The following is a 19950-nucleotide window of genomic DNA, read 5'->3' as shown; positions in this document are numbered from 1 at the left end:
AGACATGATGTCTCAGGGTAATGAGGTGAAAAGTATTTCAAATGAGTTTCTGACACCGTGGAGGCACTACAACACTCTACACATACACGCATTTGGACTTGTGGTAATCGTTTTCAGTATGTGTTTTAAGTTCTTTTGCAAAAATGCGTTTTCCCCTCTGGTATGTATGTTTTTTTAAAAAAAGAAATGCGATTACTTTATAAATCTTTCGAGGTCTGGGTTCCACGTGACGGTTGGAAGGTCGAGGACACCCCAGAAATGTTGATCCTAGCTACATCACCTGCATGTAAATAAGCTTTAGCTTGCGTTTAAATTGTTTAAATTTGCTTAGAGCGAGTACGAGTGTGTTGATGTTTTACACGTGATTGCAAACAATTACTTGCAGCCAAACAGTTGGTGACTAGCTATTGAGAGGGGGGAATCAAATATATCCATAGAGAGTAACTGAAGTAGTTCGCAATCGATTATTGTGTTATCCACTTATTCCACATTCCCTAATACCTTGCATGTTGCTAGCATGCATGTCACAAGTGTACACAAAGCCTGGGAGGGCTGTATGTGCAATGCAATAGTTCTCTCAATTGCGAGAGTTTAAGCTATTGGCATTGTAAATGACAATGCCATTTATTTATCTGTTTTAAAAACAGCACATAAATTAAAGCGATTGTCGTTTACAAAAGCAATAGCTCAAACTCTCGGAAATGCGAGACCTATTGCATTGGAAATGCTTGTTCTAGCGATTGTGAGCGTGCATTCTGCCCCCATGGCTCTCTCCCGCCCCACCTACTCCCTCACCCATATCTGTCTCCCTGTCCATGCCCGCTTTGTTCGCCTAGCTGTTCCTTCAGCACCGCCCTGTCTTTTAGAAAGTGATTAAGTGCATGAGCATATGTCAGAGCGAGACCTGCGCCAGAGGATGGGGTGGGAGGTGAGGACCGTTTGTGGCAAAGCCGTTTTATTTGCCCTGATATTTACACCACTGATAACAGTGCACGCTTTGGCCTGCGTCTACTGGGGTGTTGTTCACTTGACTGATTACATAGTGTGTGAAAAATAAATGTATTAGTAGAACCCACGAGGCTTAAATTCAGTTGAACACGGAAAAGGCAAGAAATAAATACAAAATCTACATCGATCTTAATTGTGCCAAAGGACGACTTAATAAATGGCTTAGGCCGTTTTGCAGACTTCTCTGGAGTGGCATATAGTACTTGACAATGGATACTATTCAATTTGGCTAAAACACATTCATAAAGCCAAAAGAGCTTGCGTAGGCGACCCCTATTGGCTTTGCTAATGCTTGTTTAACTCTTATAGGGTAAACCTATCTGGCTGCACTTTTCCTCGTAACTTAGACATGTGGACAGCAATTGATGGTCTTTGTGCTGCATTGTAGCTTTGAGAAGGCTTTATGGTTCAACAACCCGTATACGGTTGGAAAATCGGGCCTGTCATAGGGCCTGTGAGCATGCATCCTAACAGCTGGACATGTTGGAATCTTCACCCTCTTTGTTGGTATATGGACATTTATATTGATATGAAGTGTCCTGACACCGGGTAGGAAGTTATTCTAAGATTTAGGACTTCACTGAAGATTCCTACGATGCAAAACCAGGACTACAAATAAACATTTTATTCCAGTGTTAAAATGTTGCTAAATGTCTTCCTTTGCTTGTGTTCCAGGAAAACAGTAAACGTTGGACTGTAAGTCTTGATATCTCAGCTCCCCAGGTTATCTTTCCTGATGATTTCAAATTCCAGAACCCAGTGTTGGTGGTAGTCGATTTGGGGAGAATACTACTCACCAATTCTCAAGGTAGATAATTATTTGTGTATCCTTACAATAATTTTGTATTTAGTGTCACAGTTTCTTGTGTACTATTTTGAGTATTTAATTTTTGGGTTGGTGCCCCAATTTGCTTTATTGACTATTACTGCGTAGCTCTTAAAATGTCTTTAGGCCAAGCTTATTTTATTCATGTTTTTAATGTAGATTAAGTGCCACTTTATGACCACTTTCGAGTGCTATTTATCCAAAGACTGAAAATACTGGGATTCCTATGGAGGTATTGCAAATGCGTTTCCTATGATTATTATCCCCTTGAAGAATGTGGAGCCACCAGATAGTGGTTCTAAAAAGTGCCCATAGAAGGGTGCTTAAGGTAAATGTCCATAGAAGGCTCCGAGGGGGGGTGGGTGGTATGTTTTCCTGTTTTATTTTGCAACCTTCTTATGGTATGGGTCTCTTGAAAACAAGATGTAAGTTCCTGGAGACAAATGTATCACTTTTGAAAAATAGCCATCCTCTTCTTTTGCCATCTGTGCTTCTGTATGTTTTTCTTCAGCAATAAAGCTTTTATAAATTCATATGCCCCTATTATCAAGCTGTCAGTGTTACTCTAACTGTAAAATTGCTGCACACACCATTAGCATGCTTACACGGCTGTAACCAATTCCTCTATTGCCACTTTAGTACTGTACAGTCACCGTTTGAAAAGGCCCAAACTTCAACTAGTGATATGAAAGTGCATCAAACTCTCTCTGATGTCCTTAAACGGAATAAAAGGTAGAATATCTCTCCACATGTGCGAGACCCCAGAACATAATTTTTTCCATGTTTTACACTCAAACAAAAACTAGAATACATGCCAAAGAAAGGCAGTGTTTGCTGTTATTATTATATATATTTTTTTACCAATTAGACAAAACATAACAAAAACGGTATGTTTGGTTCAACACACCTGTAGGAAGCTAGGATCATTCTAGCATGGTTACTCCCACTTTTTGCCTGGTGTCAGTGTGTTTTTGACCTAGTCTGCTGGGATCCTGCTGATTAGGACCCCAGCAACCGTGCTTTCTCCCCTAAATTGACATGGTAAGTACTTTGGTACCTCCACAATTGGCTACTGGTGTCCCCATGTAAGTCCCTAGTATATGGTACTGAGGGACCCAAGGCATAGGTACACCAGTGGTCTCCCATGGGCTGCAACATGTAATATGCCACTCATGGGAGTCCACATAAACTGTGACTACAGGCCTGCCATTGCAGTATGAGTGAGTTGGTGCTTGCACCTCTCACGTCAGATATACTTTTCAGATATAAGTTTCCTTATATCTGAGGTCACTGCACTTAAAACGTATAAGTCACCCCTGTGGCAGGCTCTTCAGTACTGAGGGTAGGGTGCTTGGTTTTAAGTGTAAGGTTACCTCTGCATGAGCAGGACACCCCTACAAACCCCGGAGTCGATTCTCCAGCCTTTGTAAGTGAGATCAGCCATTCTTAAACATATAGCGGACATCAGTCATTACAAAATGTCTTAACTATATAGGGACTGCACCATCCTTTGTTTCAAACATGTTGGAAACATACCCCAACACCGATTCCAGTGTTGGAAGTATGATTCCATGTACTGGGGTGCTCCTTAGGGGACTCGCTTGTGCTCCCGGGAACAACTTTTCAGGGTCTGAAAGCAAGCTAGTGCTGTACCGACCCTTTTTAAGTTAAATTTGTAATTGAATGCAAAAACAATTGTTGTAAATACCTGCACAAAGAACGCCATACTTAGGTGTCATTTTAGACATGGAAAGTGAAAAAGTGTTTCTTTCTCAGAAGAGGGTGCGTTCAATACGGCATAAGTGCCTTCAACTGCTTCAGTTTCTTTCAGTCCATCAGATGTCTTTACTTTGAGGCTCAATGACATTGGGAACGGTTACATATGAGGCCCTGGCAAGAATGTTTAAATGATCAGTGTTGCCTGAAGTCGGGAAACTGGGATGACAAAGTACAGCTGTTGTCACATGCACTACAGACCTTGCGGGGGTGGTGCAAGAGGAGGGCCCTACCATTTGGGGACCCCTCCTCCTCTACTGCATTCACGAACATTATTAACAAATGCCTCTGTGGAATGGCTGGGGACCGCACATGGACAAGATAATTACTCAGAGACTTTTGTCACATCTGAAAAAGTGGTGTCTTATCAACATGCTGGAGTTGAGGGCTGTACACCTGGCGCTGAAAGCTTCCCTATTGATGCTCAAGACAGACCATTTTCTGCTTCAGGAGGACAATATTTTAACCAAGTACTATGAACAACCAAGGGGGTACAAAGTCTATAGGCCTCTCGCAGGAAGCTCAGACATATCCGCAATGAATATTGGCAAGAGACTGTCCACTTCCTTCCAGGGTTGCAAAACACAAATACAGGTGAACTAAGTCACCAGTTCACAGAACAGCATGAATGGGTTTTAAATGACAAACAGCATTTCCTATTGGAGACACACAGAAGTAGACTTTTTTGCAACCAAATAATACACACACTCATTGCTTACGCCTCTGGGTTCATGGAACATCAGACTGTGGGGAATGAACTTTCTTTCAGATGGTAAAGAGGATTTTCTGTTGTTTCCCTCCGATCCCACTTCTCCACAGGGTAATCACAAAGTTGAGCCTCGGCAAAGCAAAAGTGATTCTCATCCCTCTAAGGTTGGCCACGCTGATTGTTTCATGTGTACCTTCTTCAGATGTATTGTCATCTGTGCAAGAAACTGCTGCTCGGGCCCACCTTTTTATCTAGGATGTTGGGTGACATCTTTTAACCACGCATTCCATTGCTAAACTGCATGGCCAGACTCCTGAATTTGTTCAGTATGAATTCTTGAAGCTCCTTGATATTTGCATGCCTATTCTGAGAAAAGCAGTGTCTTTCCACAAGGTCCTAATATGCATTCAGGTTCTGCTTATCGTGTAGCAGCAAGCAGGCGGGCCCGAGATCCAGCAAGAAGATTCTGTACTACCTTATTTTTATTTGTCAGAGGCTGGTTTAGAGGTCTCCTCCATCAGAGTGCATTTAGCTGGCATCACTGCTTAACCTAAGTCTCCTTTGCAGAGATCCTTCTCCATTCCAGTAAATTAGGATATCCTGGAATGGAATTTTGTTTTCACTAGTTAAAAGACCTTCCCCCTCCTGGAAATGGAATGTGGTCCTCTCTATAGGGATTGGGTTCTCTGTCTAATCCTATGCATAAGGCTGATTTACAGCACCTTTTTGTGGAAGTTTGCATTATTAGCATCAATTTCATTTGCCAGGAGGGTGAGTGAGTTTTGTCAAAGATATGTTTATTAGACATTTTGGGAGTGTACATTCCTCAAGCACCAAATGCGTCGTCCCATTATCCAATGCAAGGGAACAACAAGTCTCAACAAAAATCAGTACATGGAGTGAGTGCAGCAAACAAAGGAAGTGAGCTCCTCATCAGATTTAGATAGCTAAATGAGAGTTACAGCTGCTAGACAACCGGAGCGCTTCCTACTGTCGCAACAAAGCAAGGAGATAAAAAAATCATGCAACATTGCTAAGCAGTCAGGCAAAACAGCATGCGATTCAGCAAATCCCTATGACAGTACCATCTCCAGAATATACATGTGAAGTGCTGCAAGGGAAAGAAACTCAGCTTGTCCCAACGCGGGGCATGCAACAACTTAACAACTAAGAGAACAAAACCACCCCCACCCCTACCCACCCCCCACCCAGCAATAAGCAGGCAGACATTCATGAGAGCGGATAGCGCTAGCACAGTAACCAAAATTGAAAGAGATGGAGGGCTCTGATTGTAGAGGGACAAACTGCGGATGGGACGCCCTGAGAAAGGAAAGCAACCAGGGGACCCCATTTGAATCCAAAAGTCTTATAATCGTTTCTGAAGATGTCAGCCATACGCTCTAAGCGTAGTAATCTCCAAAGGCGAGAATGCCAAAGGGAGATAGCCGAAGCCTCCCTCTTCTTCCAGGCGGTTGCCAGAGTAACTTTGGCCGCGCGAATGCAGAGCCACATGATCATTTTATCAGCTTGGGTTTGGTGTTTAAGGGAAGGGTCACGCAGCCCTAAGAGAACCCCCGCTATAGTGGTGGGGATGGGATAGCCTAGCATATCTTTCATATTAGCTAAAATTTCTTCCCCAAAAGGGCGAATAGTCGGGCAATCCCACCATATATGTATGAAGTCTCCCAGGAGCCCGCACCCCCTCCAGCATCTATCCGAAGAAGTGTGGAAGATCTGCCTAAGCTTGGAGGGATGTAAGTACCAATCCATCATGGTTTTGAGATGTGTTTCCCCTGAGGTCTGTGGAGTGATTGAATCGAGCAATATCGCTCCAGAGGTGAGCCCATTCCCCATCGGAAATTGGACGCTGGATCATGTCTTCCCACATGGTCATATATCTGGGCCGTGGGGAGAGAGCAGTCTTAAGCAAGAAGCTATAGATAAATGAAATTACCCCTTTCATAGTAAACGTTTTAGAGAGGAAGGCTTCACATTTTTAAGGGGTCGAGTAGCGGCCTCCCGAACCTGGGTATGAAGGGCCCAGTGCATCAATTGTGTGTAATGATATCTTTCCGTGTTCTCCAAGTCAAACTCTCTTTTGCAGTCATCGAAGGTGAGGGGCTCACAGTCGTGGAATAAGTGCATCACAGCCTGAAAACCTCCCTTCTTCCATGCCTCAAAAGGACCCTCATGTAGAGCCGGGGGGAAAGCTGGATGAAAGAGTGGTGCGTTTAGGCGTACTGAGGTACTTATTCGGAGGTCTGTCTTTACGGGGGCGCCACACAAAATCCCATATAGTCCGACCAGTCATGCTACGGTCCATATCCTTTCTGGTGAAGAATTGGCTTGGTAGTTTAGTCTGCCCTGTTCCCATGATGCACTGGGCCAGGGACAGACTGATTTGCATATAGCCAGGTTCTGAGCTGGGATGGGGCAGTGAGATAAATAACGGTGATGGATCAAGCCCTGATCTTTGGACTGGGTAAGAGTGGTCTGTTTAACTCAGACACTCTGTTCATCACCACCCCCTTTTCTAAATCGTTTTTGGCCACTATAGGTGTGGCAGGGTATACTCAGACATGAGTCCCTTTCTCACTGCTCCATCAGGATTCAAGCAAGCCGGGCCGAAGAAGGCTGAAATGCCAGAAACCGGTCCCCGGTAGCTTGTCTCCTTTCTGGTGAAGAATTGGCTTGGTAGTTTAGTCTGCCCTGTTCCCATGATGCACTGGGCCAGGGACAGACTGATTTGCATATAGCCAGGTTCTGAGCTGGGATGGGGCAGTGAGATAAATAACGGTGATGGATCAAGCCCTGATCTTTGGACTGGGTAAGAGTGGTCTGTTTAACTCAGACACTCTGTTCATCACCACCCCCTTTTCTAAATCGTTTTTGGCCACTATAGGTGTGGCAGGGTATACTCAGACATGAGTCCCTTTCTCACTGCTCCATCAGGATTCAAGCAAGCCGGGCCGAAGAAGGCTGAAATGCCAGAAACCGGTCCCCGGTAGCTTGTCTCCTTTCTGGTGAAGAATTGGCTTGGTAGTTTAGTCTGCCCTGTTCCCATGATGCACTGGGCCAGGGACAGACTGATTTGCATATAGCCAGGTTCTGAGCTGGGATGGGGCAGTGAGATAAATAACGGTGATGGATCAAGCCCTGATCTTTGGACTGGGTAAGAGTGGTCTGTTTAACTCAGACACTCTGTTCATCACCACCCCCTTTTCTAAATCGTTTTTGGCCACTATAGGTGTGGCAGGGTATACTCAGACATGAGTCCCTTTCTCACTGCTCCATCAGGATTCAAGCAAGCCGGGCCGAAGAAGGCTGAAATGCCAGAAACCGGTCCCCGGTAGCTTGTCTCCTTTCTGGTGAAGAATTGGCTTGGTAGTTTAGTCTGCCCTGTTCCCATGATGCACTGGGCCAGGGACAGACTGATTTGCATATAGCCAGGTTCTGAGCTGGGATGGGGCAGTGAGATAAATAACGGTGATGGATCAAGCCCTGATCTTTGGACTGGGTAAGAGTGGTCTGTTTAACTCAGACACTCTGTTCATCACCACCCCCTTTTCTAAAACGGTCCATATGCAGCCAGTGTTTCTCGGATTCTTTCTGTGACCATTCTACCAGAACTCGCAGCTGGGCTGCCTTATAATATAGGTGGACGTCTGGCAAGCCAACTTCCCCTTCAGCACGGGAACGGCGGAGCAGAAAATAAGAGAAGCGTGCCCGTCCACCCTGCCAGACAAAGCGTAGGATCATGGCTTTCATTTTGCGAAAGAAATCGTGATCCTGCTCAATAGGTAATGCCTGAAATAGAAAAAGAAGCCTGGGCAGAAGAGTCATTTTCACCACATGGATGCGACCCAGCCACGATAGGAACAGCGGCTTCCATTTTGTGAGCTCTACTTGAATGCGTGCAAGAAGAGGAGGGAAGTTAGCTGCATAGAGCCCTTGAATATTCTGCGTCAGATTGACCCCTAAGTATTGAATGGTCGAGGAAGCCCAAGCCAGCGGGGTGAGGGTGCAGAGTCTGAGGACCGCCTCAGGTGCAAGGGTAAGATTGAGTATAAAAGACTTACTAGAATTAATTTTAAACCCTGAGACTAACTCGTAGCGCTCGAGTTCGAACTGCAAAGATGGTAAGGAAGTTTCAGGCTCCGACAGGGACATAAGCTCATCATCCGCAAAGAGGGATATTTTATGGGGTTCCCCAGTAAATGGTATCCCCTTAATACCAGGATTAGTCCGGATCGCAAGGGACAGGGGTTCAATGCTGAGGGCAAAAAGTAAGGGAGAGAGGGGACCCTCCTGCCGAGTACCTCTTGAGTGCGGAAAGGTGGGGGAGCGTACCCCGTTGACTACCACCCTAGAATTGGGGAGACGAGTGTTAGCTCTTATCATGTTAAGAAATTTGGGAGCAAAGCCAAACGCTGCGAGTGTGCGGAAGAAGAAGGACCAGTCCACCCTATCGAAGGCCTTCTCGGCATCTAGACCTTCCAGAATCGCCGGGATATGGCGCCTATTGGCCTTCTCTAAGAGATGTACAATTCTGGAGGTGTTATCATGCATTTGTCGGCCCTTAATAAAGCCTGACTGGTCTGGGTGGATAAGGATGGGCATGAGATCATTTAGTCTTCTGGCGATGATTGAGGAGTATAATTTAGCGTCCAGGTTTAATAGGGCGATGGGCCTGTAAGAGGCGCAATATTGCGTGTCCTTCCCCGGTTTAGGAATGACTGAGATCACGGCTTCGGACATAGTACCAGAGGTCATGCCCTCTTCCGCCATCTTATTAAACAGAGCTACAAGGTAAGGAGAGAGGTCGAGGGCAAATGTCTTATAAAAAAGAGCAGTGTAGCCATCAGACCCTGGGGCTTTATTAGGTTTCAGGGCCTTCATAGCTAGAGTGACATCTTCAATAATGATGGGGGCAGTGAGGAGAGCGTTCCACGCTTCAGATCCCTGGGGCAAAGGCAATGTCTGGAGGTACTTCTGCTGCGCAGCCCCATCCAAGGAGTCCCCGGAGTAGAGGTCCCGATAGAAAGACCCAAAGATGCTTGCCTTATCTTCATCATTATGTGTTACCAACCCCGATGAGTCCATTATACCACCAATGTACTCCTTCTCTCGTTTGTCCCTCAATTGTCGGGCAAGGTGCCTGCCGACTTTGTTGCCTTGAGTGTAGGAGAGGTGTCGTAATTTAAGAAGGGTGAATTCTGCCCTGTTAGAATATATCAGTATCAGCAACAAGGGAACCCGTGTAGTTAGTTGAAGACCTCGTGTAATTTAATGTTTGAAAAGAACAGGGGTCCTAAACTTTTTCAATAACAATAGAAGTAATAAACATAGACTTAAATAAGGTCTATGTTGCTTTTTTGTCCAATGTCCAGCCGGACAGAGGAATATTTATTGCCAGGATTAAATAAAGGTTGACAAATAATGTGGGGCACGAAAAGAATCAAACAACTGGGCACAAGCCTGTACCAAGTGACAAGAAGACAGTGCAGGGGAAAAAATAACAGGCAAACAGAGTGGAGAGAGAGGTGGCTTACAATACAATGCAATCTTGTGTAAGCTCAAACCAACAACTACTGCAACAACAGTTTATTTATTTATTTATTTATAAAGTTTTATATAGTGCAAACTTGATCCCGAAGGATATCAGAGCGCTTTATAATTTGAGGCAAAGGTAACAAATCAGAACATTAGTCTAACATGGGGAATCTAACCTACACCTGGGTGAACGAAATATGTGCTAGACGATGGAGCACAATGACTCAAGGGGAGCAAAACTCACACAATTCACAAGTACAGTATTGTTTAAACAGTCAACGTGACGTTTCGATCCCTATCTCCAGTTAATGACTGGGATCATCTTCAGGACTAACATAATAACTTTTGCCTGAGTAATTTTAGAGAGGCCTTTCGGAATTTTGGCCTTATGTCTCGATAGTGGGTTTTGAGAGACCGTCTAATAATCGATCTAGGAGGGGATTCAGCGCCCTTTGCGCGATGGCGTCGCAGCCAAGTCTTGTCAAGAACAATGGGACAATGGCAGTGTGCGGCTACAAGTTGTTGCAGTCCGGTATTTTTGAGCCCCTTGGTGGTGTTACGAAGGCGGGCGTTGTGGATCCCTCTAATTCAGCGTGATAGCTGGATTAGAATATATGGCCCGTAATTTACCTCTGAGGGCTGTGAGTTGACGTTGTGTTTGTCTTGTAGGCTTAGCTTTATGGGTATTTTCAAGAGAGGACAGTCGAGTCTCAAGTGATTCACGCTTGGGTGCGCGCTATTTGTTCAGGGCAGCATTGAGGGCGATGCATTCGCCCCGGAGGACAGCCTTTAGAGCGTCCCAGGTAGAGAACTATGAGGAGTCCTCCGGGGGATTGATCTTAAAAAAGTCAGTGATAGCGGCTCTTAATTTGGTACAGGATTACTTATCGGCAGCGAGGGAGAGGGGAAAGTGCCATTTGGGCACAGCCGGGGCGTTCCCCCGCCATTGAAGACAGACCGAATACAAGCTGTGGTCGGAAACCGACATGGGAAAAATCTTAGCGTCCTGTAAGTCGCCCTGTAACGACTGACTTATGAGGACATAATCCAGCCGGGAGTATGTATGGTGGACGTGAGAAAAGAACGTATAGTCACGTGTCAGTGGAAAAAAGGTGCGCCCTGAATCTGAAAGGCCTAGTTCCCGTATGTGTTGTTGTGTCTCCTCGGAAAAGGAGCCCGCATCTGCGAATTCGTACTGTCAAGGTCTTTCTGCCAGATTAAATTAAAATCCCCATTAGAATTAGTGGGCCTTCTGCAAAGTCAGTTAGTTTCCCCAAGAGTGTGTGTAAGAAAGTCGTCTGGCCTGTGTTGTGAGCATATACAACTACAAAGGAACAAATTGTCCCCCTTAAGCGACCCTTAAACATGATCCAACGGCCGTCTCGATCGCTTTGGATCCCCAAGGATTGAAATTGAATAGCAGCGCGGAAAAGTATGGCTACCCCCCGTGTTTCGTGAGAGCCGAGGATCTGTAAATGAGCAGGAATTGCTTATGTTTAAGGCGTGAATCTTCAGTTCTAGCTAAATGAGTCTCTTGTAACGCCACTACATCTAAATGATGATCTATAATGTATTTCCAGACTTTGAGACGTTTCTGCGGGGAGTTAAGCCCTTTTTCGTTCCAAGTTGCTATGGTTATTGGCATCATATCACGGGGAAGTAAACAACCATCCCTCTATGTCCAAAGGGATCCATCGTAGCACCTCTCGAACCTGATCAGTTGTAAAAAGGTGAGACCCTAAGCTGCTGACAACATCCTCTCCTAGCATCACGATCCCCGCAGAGACAGTAGTTAAAAAGCCGCCGCCACCCCTCCCCCAAACGCCCCGAAGCCCCCCCAGAGTGTCCACCCCCAACATCACATGTCTCAAATAAGCAGTTGTTAAAAAGCCGCCACCACAACCCACCCAAAAAAACCCTAATAAAACAAGAACAAAGAAATACAAATAACAATAGCGAACAAAGTTCTCGATCTCTTCATGGGGTCGGATCGGCCCCTCGGAGATCATGAGGGACTATGGGTCCGAGGACCCGGTGCACACCCGCTCCAACGGGTAGTCGTATCAGAAGCATAGTAAGGCAACACTAAAGGCCAAGATAGGCATAATGGTAGCCGGAGGCTAGGCCCGGCCCACGTCCAAGGAAGAACAACAGGGAATTATGCCCAACATGTAACATGGACAGTATTAAAAGTACAAATCATAGACTAAGATCTAGGTACAGGGATTCTCAGAAAACAGCCCAATAAGTCAAGACGAAAGAAGCAGCCTCATTCTTACATATACAGTCTGCCGGAGGGGGGATACTCCCCCCCTGATGAGAAGTTTCCAGCATCGCAGAGGCAGGGACCGCAGCAGGGCTCAGGGAAGAGGCAATCCCGCTCACCCGGTAGACGCAGGCCCCTACCACAGCACATCAGAAGGAACCAAATACAGCGATCAACAGTGCGGATCAGCTTCGGGGTGGAAGGGCCACCTAGAAAGTTAGCTGGGATCGATCAACGTCTTGCCCTCCGCGACCAAGCTGAGGATGCAGAAGGGCCCCCCATGGCACCTCCATTTTTGTCTGGCACCGGGACCTCTTCGGACGGGGCAATGCCTAGTACGTTCAGTCCTTCCTGAAGGTCGGTGACATGGTGCAGTTTACTCTGAAAGTCGAAGCTCAGCCTGAAAGGATAAGTCCACCGGTACCTGATTTTTACATCTCAGAGTTTAGTGGTGATGGGTCTGAGAGACTGCCTCCGGGCCAGTGTTGAAGGTGCAACATCCTGGTAGATACTACAGGAATAGTTTTGAAAGGTGATGGAATCCTTGGACCGTGCTGCCTGTAAAACCGCTTCCTTAGTCTTATAGGAGTGGAATTTAGCCAGGATATCTCGCGGCCATTTCTTCTCTCCTTGCTGCAATGACCCCACTCGGTGTACGCTGTCCAATTTTAGCTTGGGAAATTGTGGGGACAGAATCTCGGAGAAGAGACCTACCACGAATGCTTCTAGATCTGGTCCCTTGGCGCCTTCCTCTAGGTCCCGAATGTGTAGATTATCCGACCGAGACCTATTCTCGAGGTCCTCTGCCTTAAGTTGCTACTGAAGGAGTTGCTCTTTAAGCGACCGCACATCTTCACGTAGTTCGGTAGAGAGTTCATGTTCCTGGTGAGGCGCTTCAAGGTCAAGGACTCTAGTTCCTACAGAGTCGACATCTTGCTGTAAGGAAGATAGACGATCCATCAGGTCGGAACGCAGCCGGTCAATGGAGGACTTGATGTCTTGGCCAATATCCTTGCGGAGGTCTGTTTTGAAGTCCTAGAACATAAGCAGGAGCTCTGACTTTGTGAGGGCCATCGTCGCGGTGCCTGCAGTACCCCTGAGCGACGATCGCTTTTCAATGGTCGAGAAAAAATCTGAGACCTTAATTGGAGTCTTGGCCGTTGTCTTCTTTGGCGGCATAGGGTGGGACCCTCCAACAGGCCTTGGTATGGGAAAAGATGGGAGACACCCTACAAAGGAGAGAACAGCTTGAACTGGCGGGCACAGATTCAGCCTCACTCAAGAGAGAGGTGCTTCAAAAAGTCCGCTGAGAGACCACCCTCAGCAGCGTAGACCGTCAAGCCCCGAGGCCGTGGGACAGCATCACCGTCACAGGGAACCAGGAAAGGCGAGTGCTCTGCCAGTACCTTCGCGCTGGTTCACATGGCGTTCTGATGCAGCTTGCAGGTCATAGGTAAGGCCATGGCCGCCAAACTCCCTTATGTACAGGCCACGACGACCCCACTTGTAGTATGCAATGAATCAAAACGCCCGTATCTGGGGCCCGTCACCTTCGTCGCCTAGAAATTGGGCCAGCAGGCAGGGAAGCGTAGGCATGGACTCCGTCCTTCAAGCCAGGGAGATGCAGCACTAGAAGAGGTGAAAGGAAGGCAGGTGTTGGTCCCCACGTGGCAAATTCTCAATAGATGTAGGCCGGAGACCCACCACTCAGGCAGACAGCTAAGCACTGCACACGAGGAACAAGGTCCTAGCTGTGGGAGGGATCAATGGAGGCCAGTAGCACAGGAGATCGAGGCACGAAGCATTGAACGGCCGCACTCTGGAGCGACCCCGAAACTGCTTCCCCCAGGCTATAACAGGTCCTGCCAACAGAGATGATATGCTGGGTGCATTCGCGGGCCTGAACGCGATTGAGCGCTAACGTCTTCTTTTAGCACGCCGCGGCCGCCATATTAGGGTCAGGCACGCGTGTGGCTCGGCGCCCAATCCAGCAGAAAAGGTGCGTCCAAATGCACCAGGGGTCCCCGGGTACCGCTCACCTCGCGATCGGGCCTGCAGAGGATGGGCAGGCGCTCACCACAAAACCGGTAGTACAGAGACTGCTCGGGGTCCCGCAATGTCAGGACCCACACCGCCATCTTGGCTTCGGAAAGCGGCGCGCTCCACGTGGGACGCGAGACTCAACCGGCTGCTCCCCACACTGTACCGCTGCGGGATTCACTCCCTCCTGCTCAGGGCATCCTCCGATGGCGCCACACACCGTTTGTGCTGTCCGCAGGTCACCAAATTGGCTCAAAATCACCCCTGGAGCAGCATGTGGACCGGGAGCCAAAACAGTCTACGTCTGTTCGGCCATCTTGCCCGGCCATGCGAAACCCCCCCCCCCCCCAGTGGGTGAGTTTTAAGCTCCATGTACCAATGAACCATACACCGTGTTACATCATAACAGATTCATATGAAAAACTCACCCTCCTTTTCTGGGAAAGTTTGTTTCTGGTTTTCACATTAAGCAGACCATTTATTTGCCTACATTTTTCAAAATCCAGAATCCCGGGCAGAGAAATCTTTGCATACACTTGATGTTGAGGGATACATTATTATTTGGAAAAAGCAAAATACATAAGATCAAACAGGTATATGTCAATTAAGGTGCTGGGTGAACAGTCCTGACTTCTTTCAAATAGACCAATTCAGGAGTATATTTTCTTGTATCTTTGACTGCTATTAAAAAGCTAATAGTCCCTTGTCTGGCAAGCTGAGGGCTCACTCCACAAGATGGAAAGCTGTGAATGCTGCTTTGATTAAGGTTCCCATCACTGATATTTGTAAGGCTGCCTTTTTTCAGATCAATCCATTCTGTTGATAACATTTTTTGTATTGCCCAGACTTCGAGAAAGATACTTTAGTGGGTCAGGCTTCCCTCAAAATTTATTTGCGTATTAGTTCAGTCAGTAGACCTCATCATAATGCTGCACCCAGAGCACACCTCACCAACAAAGGTGAAACCCACTAAGCCTCCTAGACACTGAAGGGGAGGATGAGGGTCAATTTGAAGCAACTTGCAGTTCAACACAACTGCTGGTCAAATTCCAAGTTATGGACGAAGGGGATATCAGAACAGATCAAGAGGACCAAGCCAAAAAGGATGACAGCCCCCCCAATTAGCTAATCATTGCCATCTTTATTATGAGGGGGAGGCTAATTGCTATTACTATGGCCAACCACATTATGATTGCTTCTACTATATTTTTTACAATTACTTCTCACACCAGCAGAAAACTAGATGCTACGTACCCCTGTGAGCTAGGTACCTATCAGTTGTGTCTAGTATCTTCTTCAGTGTGTGAAAAAAAACATTTAGGAAATAGATAAAAAGTGGATCTAGGCTAATACAGAAACAGTGTATGACCAGAAAAGAGAAAGAGTCAAAAAATATAATTTTTATTATTTTTACATTTATAAGTCAAGGTTTTTTTTGTCGTCATTCTTTAGTGAGAGATTGAAGGTATATACATTCATAAAAGTATAAAACATTTTAGTAGACCCATAAAAGTCTAGGTATTTAACATATATAGTATAATATGAGGAAGAAAAACTTGCATATAATAAAGGAAAGGTAGGAAATAGGAGAAATGAAATAAAAGACAAAGTGTAAAGAAGAGAAAAGAGAATAGTGGGCATTGCATGTTAGGAAATCTAACTCTGGCTAGATAGAATCATGAGAAAAAGTTAGACAAAGTAAATAATGGGATGGGTAAATATAAATCTGAAAGAAACACGTTAGTGTTAGATTCCTTACCTTAGAATATCCCCAGGCGTCAGTTTGGATCCGGAAACTTTTGCGTAGCAGTACCCTTGCGCGTCGGTAGGCGTCGTCTGCAGGCGTCTCCTGCGGCTCCGCGTCCGTCGTTGGCGTCGTGCGCCGTGATGACGTCGCTGGAGTATATAGACGCCGCCTCCGCGCGCTGACGTCAGTTCTTCTTTTTTCCGCGCCAGTGGACGCAGATCTGAAGAGCGGTACCCGGTCTTTTGACCAAGTTATAATTGTATTTTCTATCTTTGTGCCTGGTAAGGATGCCCGGTTTCAAGCATTGTGACGGGTGTGACCGCACGATGTCGGTCACGGACCATCACCGTCTCTGTCTCCGGTGCCTGGGCCCCGACCACGATGTCGACGCCTGCGTCGATTGCCGGGCTCTGACTGGCAAAGCTAGGCGGGAGCGGTCCCGCAAGCTGCTCGAGCTCCGGGTGTCGGCCCCGCGTCGAGAGCGGTCTCGGTCCGGCCGGAGGTCCAGGGAGCGTTCGAGGGAGCGGTCGCGGAGCCGCGCCGGACGCTCCGGAAGTCGACATCACTCGTCGGGTTCGTCAGGTAAGAGACACAAGAAGTCGGGGCGTCGTCATCGTACCCCCGACTCCCCCCGACGCTCGCGCGATGCGGCCGGGGGTTCGGGTGACCCCAACCCCGCGGCTCCGCGAGAGTCTCCGGCGCGGCCTGCCCCATACCCTCAGGTCCCTGGGCAAGGCGCGACGCCTGAGGAGATAGAGGCGTTCCTCATGGCCATGAGGGCCCTCTCTTCTCCGGCGGGTTCCACGGCGCCTACGGGCCCAGTGAACCCGTCCGGAGGCCCTAGCGGTTCAGCTGACCCTACCTCGACGCCGTCGGATGCTCCGACACCGGCGCCGCCGGCGGCGCCGACCCCGGCGCCGCTAGGGCCTTCGGGATCGGCGCCGGATGGACGTCCATCCAATCCGGCGCTGCTTCCATCGGGGTTACCCCCGACGCCGCCCCCGCGCGACGCCGGTTCCTCGGTGCCGGCTTCGGGCGGCTCCGGCGCCGGCTCCGGGCGGCGCCGTCCCCATACCCTCACCGAATCCGGACGCGGAGTCGGACCGGCGTCGCCCGACGCCGGGTTCGACGCCGATGGGGCCTGTTGACCCCGTGGAGCCGGTCTACATGGTTGACACCGTTGAAGGAGGGGTTCGCACTCCGACTCACCCACCAGCAGGTGTGCCCCAGGAGCATCATGGTAGATGCAGTCTCTTGATAGCGTGTGCGCTATTGCGATGAAAGTGTGTCGTAGCAAGGTTGCAGCACCAACTCTGGACACCGGTGTTTCGGAATTGTTGTTCCTCGTCAGCAGAGTGTAGGTTTTTCGGGGGTTAGCTGTGCAGGCTGCCAAGTGTTCTCAGGTATGTACCTCTCAGGCGCGGGTGCGAGATCCGAGCTCGTCAGCTCTAGCTCGAGGGAGCCAATCAACTTTGAAGGAGGGGTTCGCACTCCGACTCACCCACCAGCAGGTGTGCCCCTGGAGCATCATGGTAGATGCAGTCTCTTGATAGCGTGTGCGCTATTGCGATGAAAGTGTGTCGTAGCAAGGTTGCAGCACCAACTCTGGACACCGGTGTTTCGGAATTGTTGTTCCTCGTCAGCAGAGTGTAGGTTTTTCGGGGGTTAGCTGTGCAGGCTGCCAAGTGTTCTCAGGTATGTACCTCTCAGGCGCGGGTGCGAGATCCGAGCTCGTCAGCTCTAGCTCGAGGGAGCCAATCAACTTTGAAGGAGGGGTTCGCACTCCGACTCACCCACCAGCAGGTGTGCCCCAGGAGCATCATGGTAGATGCAGTCTCTTGTTAGCGTGTGCGCTATTGCGATGAAAGTGTGTCGTAGCAAGGTTGCAGCACCAACTCTGGACACCGGTGTTTCGGAATTGTTGTTCCTCGTCAGCAGAGTGTAGGTTTTTCGGGGGTTAGCTGTGCAGGCTGCCAAGTGTTCTCAGGTATGTACCTCTCAGGCGCGGGTGCGAGATCCGAGCTCGTCAGCTCTAGCTCGAGGGAGCCAATCAACTTTGAAGGAGGGGTTCGCACTCCGACTCACCCACCAGCAGGTGTGCCCCAGGAGCATCATGGTAGATGCAGTCTCTTGATAGCGTGTGCGCTATTGCGATGAAAGTGTGTCGTAGCAAGGTTGCAGCACCAACTCTGGACACCGGTGTTTCGGAATTGTTGTTCCTCGTCAGCAGAGTGTAGGTTTTTCGGGGGTTAGCTGTGCAGGCTGCCAAGTGTTCTCAGGTATGTACCTCTCAGGCGCGGGTGCGAGATCCGAGCTCGTCAGCTCTAGCTCGAGGGAGCCAATCAACTTTGAAGGAGGGGTTCGCACTCCGACTCACCCACCAGCAGGTGTGCCCCAGGAGCATCATGGTAGATGCAGTCTCTTGATAGCGTGTGCGCTATTGCGATGAAAGTGTGTCGTAGCAAGGTTGCAGCACCAACTCTGGACACCGGTGTTTCGGAATTGTTGTTCCTCGTCAGCAGAGTGTAGGTTTTTCGGGGGTTAGCTGTGCAGGCTGCCAAGTGTTCTCAGGTATGTACCTCTCAGGCGCGGGTGCGAGATCCGAGCTCGTCAGCTCTAGCTCGAGGGAGCCAATCAACTTTGAAGGAGGGGTTCGCACTCCGACTCACCCACCAGCAGGTGTGCCCCAGGAGCATCATGGTAGATGCAGTCTCTTGATAGCGTGTGCGCTATTGCGATGAAAGTGTGTCGTAGCAAGGTTGCAGCACCAACTCTGGACACCGGTGTTTCGGAATTGTTGTTCCTCGTCAGCAGAGTGTAGGTTTTTGGGGGGTTAGCTGTGCAGGCTGCCAAGTGTTCTCAGGTATGTACCTCTCAGGCGCGGGTGCAAGATCCGAGCTCGTCAGCTCTAGCTCGAGGGAGCCAATCAACTTTGAAGGAGAGGTTCGCACTCCGACTCACCCACCAGCAGGTGTGCCCCAGGAGCATCATGGTAGATGCAGTCTCTTGATAGCGTGTGCGCTATTGCGATGAAAGTGTGTCGTAGCAAGGTTGCAGCACCAACTCTGGACACCGGTGTTTCGGAATTGTTGTTCCTCGTCAGCAGAGTGTAGGTTTTTCCGGGGTTAGCTGTGCAGGCTGCCAAGTGTTCTCAGGTATGTACCTCTCAGGCGCGGGTGCGAGATCCGAGCTCGTCAGCTCTAGCTCGAGGGAGCCAATCAACTTTGAAGGAGGGGTTCGCACTCCGACTCACCCACCAGCAGGTGTGCCCCAGGAGCATCATGGTAGATGCAGTCTCTTGATAGCGTGTGCGCTATTGCGATGAAAGTGTGTCGTAGCAAGGTTGCAGCACCAACTCTGGACACCGGTGTTTCGGAATTGTTGTTCCTCGTCAGCAGAGTGTAGGTTTTTCGGGGGTTAGCTGTGCAGGCTGCCAAGTGTTCTCAGGTATGTACCTCTCAGGCGCGGGTGCGAGATCCGAGCTCGTCAGCTCTAGCTCGAGGGAGCCAATCAACTTTGAAGGAGGGGTTCGCACTCCGACTCACCCACCAGCAGGTGTGCCCCAGGAGCATCATGGTAGATGCAGTCTCTTGATAGCGTGTGCGCTATTGCGATGAAAGTGTGTCGTAGCAAGGTTGCAGCACCAACTCTGGACACCGGTGTTTCGGAATTGTTGTTCCTCGTCAGCAGAGTGTAGGTTTTTCGGGGGTTAGCTGTGCAGGCTGCCAAGTGTTCTCAGGTATGTACCTCTCAGGCGCGGGTGCGAGATCCGAGCTCGTCAGCTCTAGCTCGAGGGAGCCAATCAACTTTGAAGGAGGGGTTCGCACTCCGACTCACCCACCAGCAGGTGTGCCCCAGGAGCATCATGGTAGATGCAGTCTCTTGATAGCGTGTGCGCTATTGCGATGAAAGTGTGTCGTAGCAAGGTTGCAGCACCAACTCTGGACACCGGTGTTTCGGAATTGTTGTTCCTCGTCAGCAGAGTGTAGGTTTTTCGGGGGTTAGCTGTGCAGGCTGCCAAGTGT

At 48.7% G+C, this 19950-nt stretch overlaps 1 protein-coding gene across 2 annotated transcripts in view; it reads left to right on the top strand.

The window, feature by feature from the left end:
* VPS13D (vacuolar protein sorting 13 homolog D) overlaps positions 1-19950 on the top strand; it is a 2754556-nt gene that overhangs the window by 524473 nt on the left and 2210133 nt on the right. For both annotated transcript variants that reach the window (XM_086921894.1, XM_086921893.1), the window contains exon 18: positions 1684-1816. In XM_086921894.1, the coding sequence (XP_086778020.1) occupies positions 1684-1816 (133 nt within the window). The remainder of the gene's footprint in view (positions 1-1683; positions 1817-19950) is intronic.

The sequence above is a fragment of the Lissotriton vulgaris genome, chromosome 5 (genome assembly GCF_964263255.1).
Source record: "Lissotriton vulgaris chromosome 5, aLisVul1.2, whole genome shotgun sequence".
In the NCBI taxonomy this organism is placed as follows: Eukaryota; Metazoa; Chordata; class Amphibia; order Caudata; family Salamandridae; genus Lissotriton; species Lissotriton vulgaris.
This window is presented reverse-complemented; position numbering and strand designations above follow the sequence as displayed.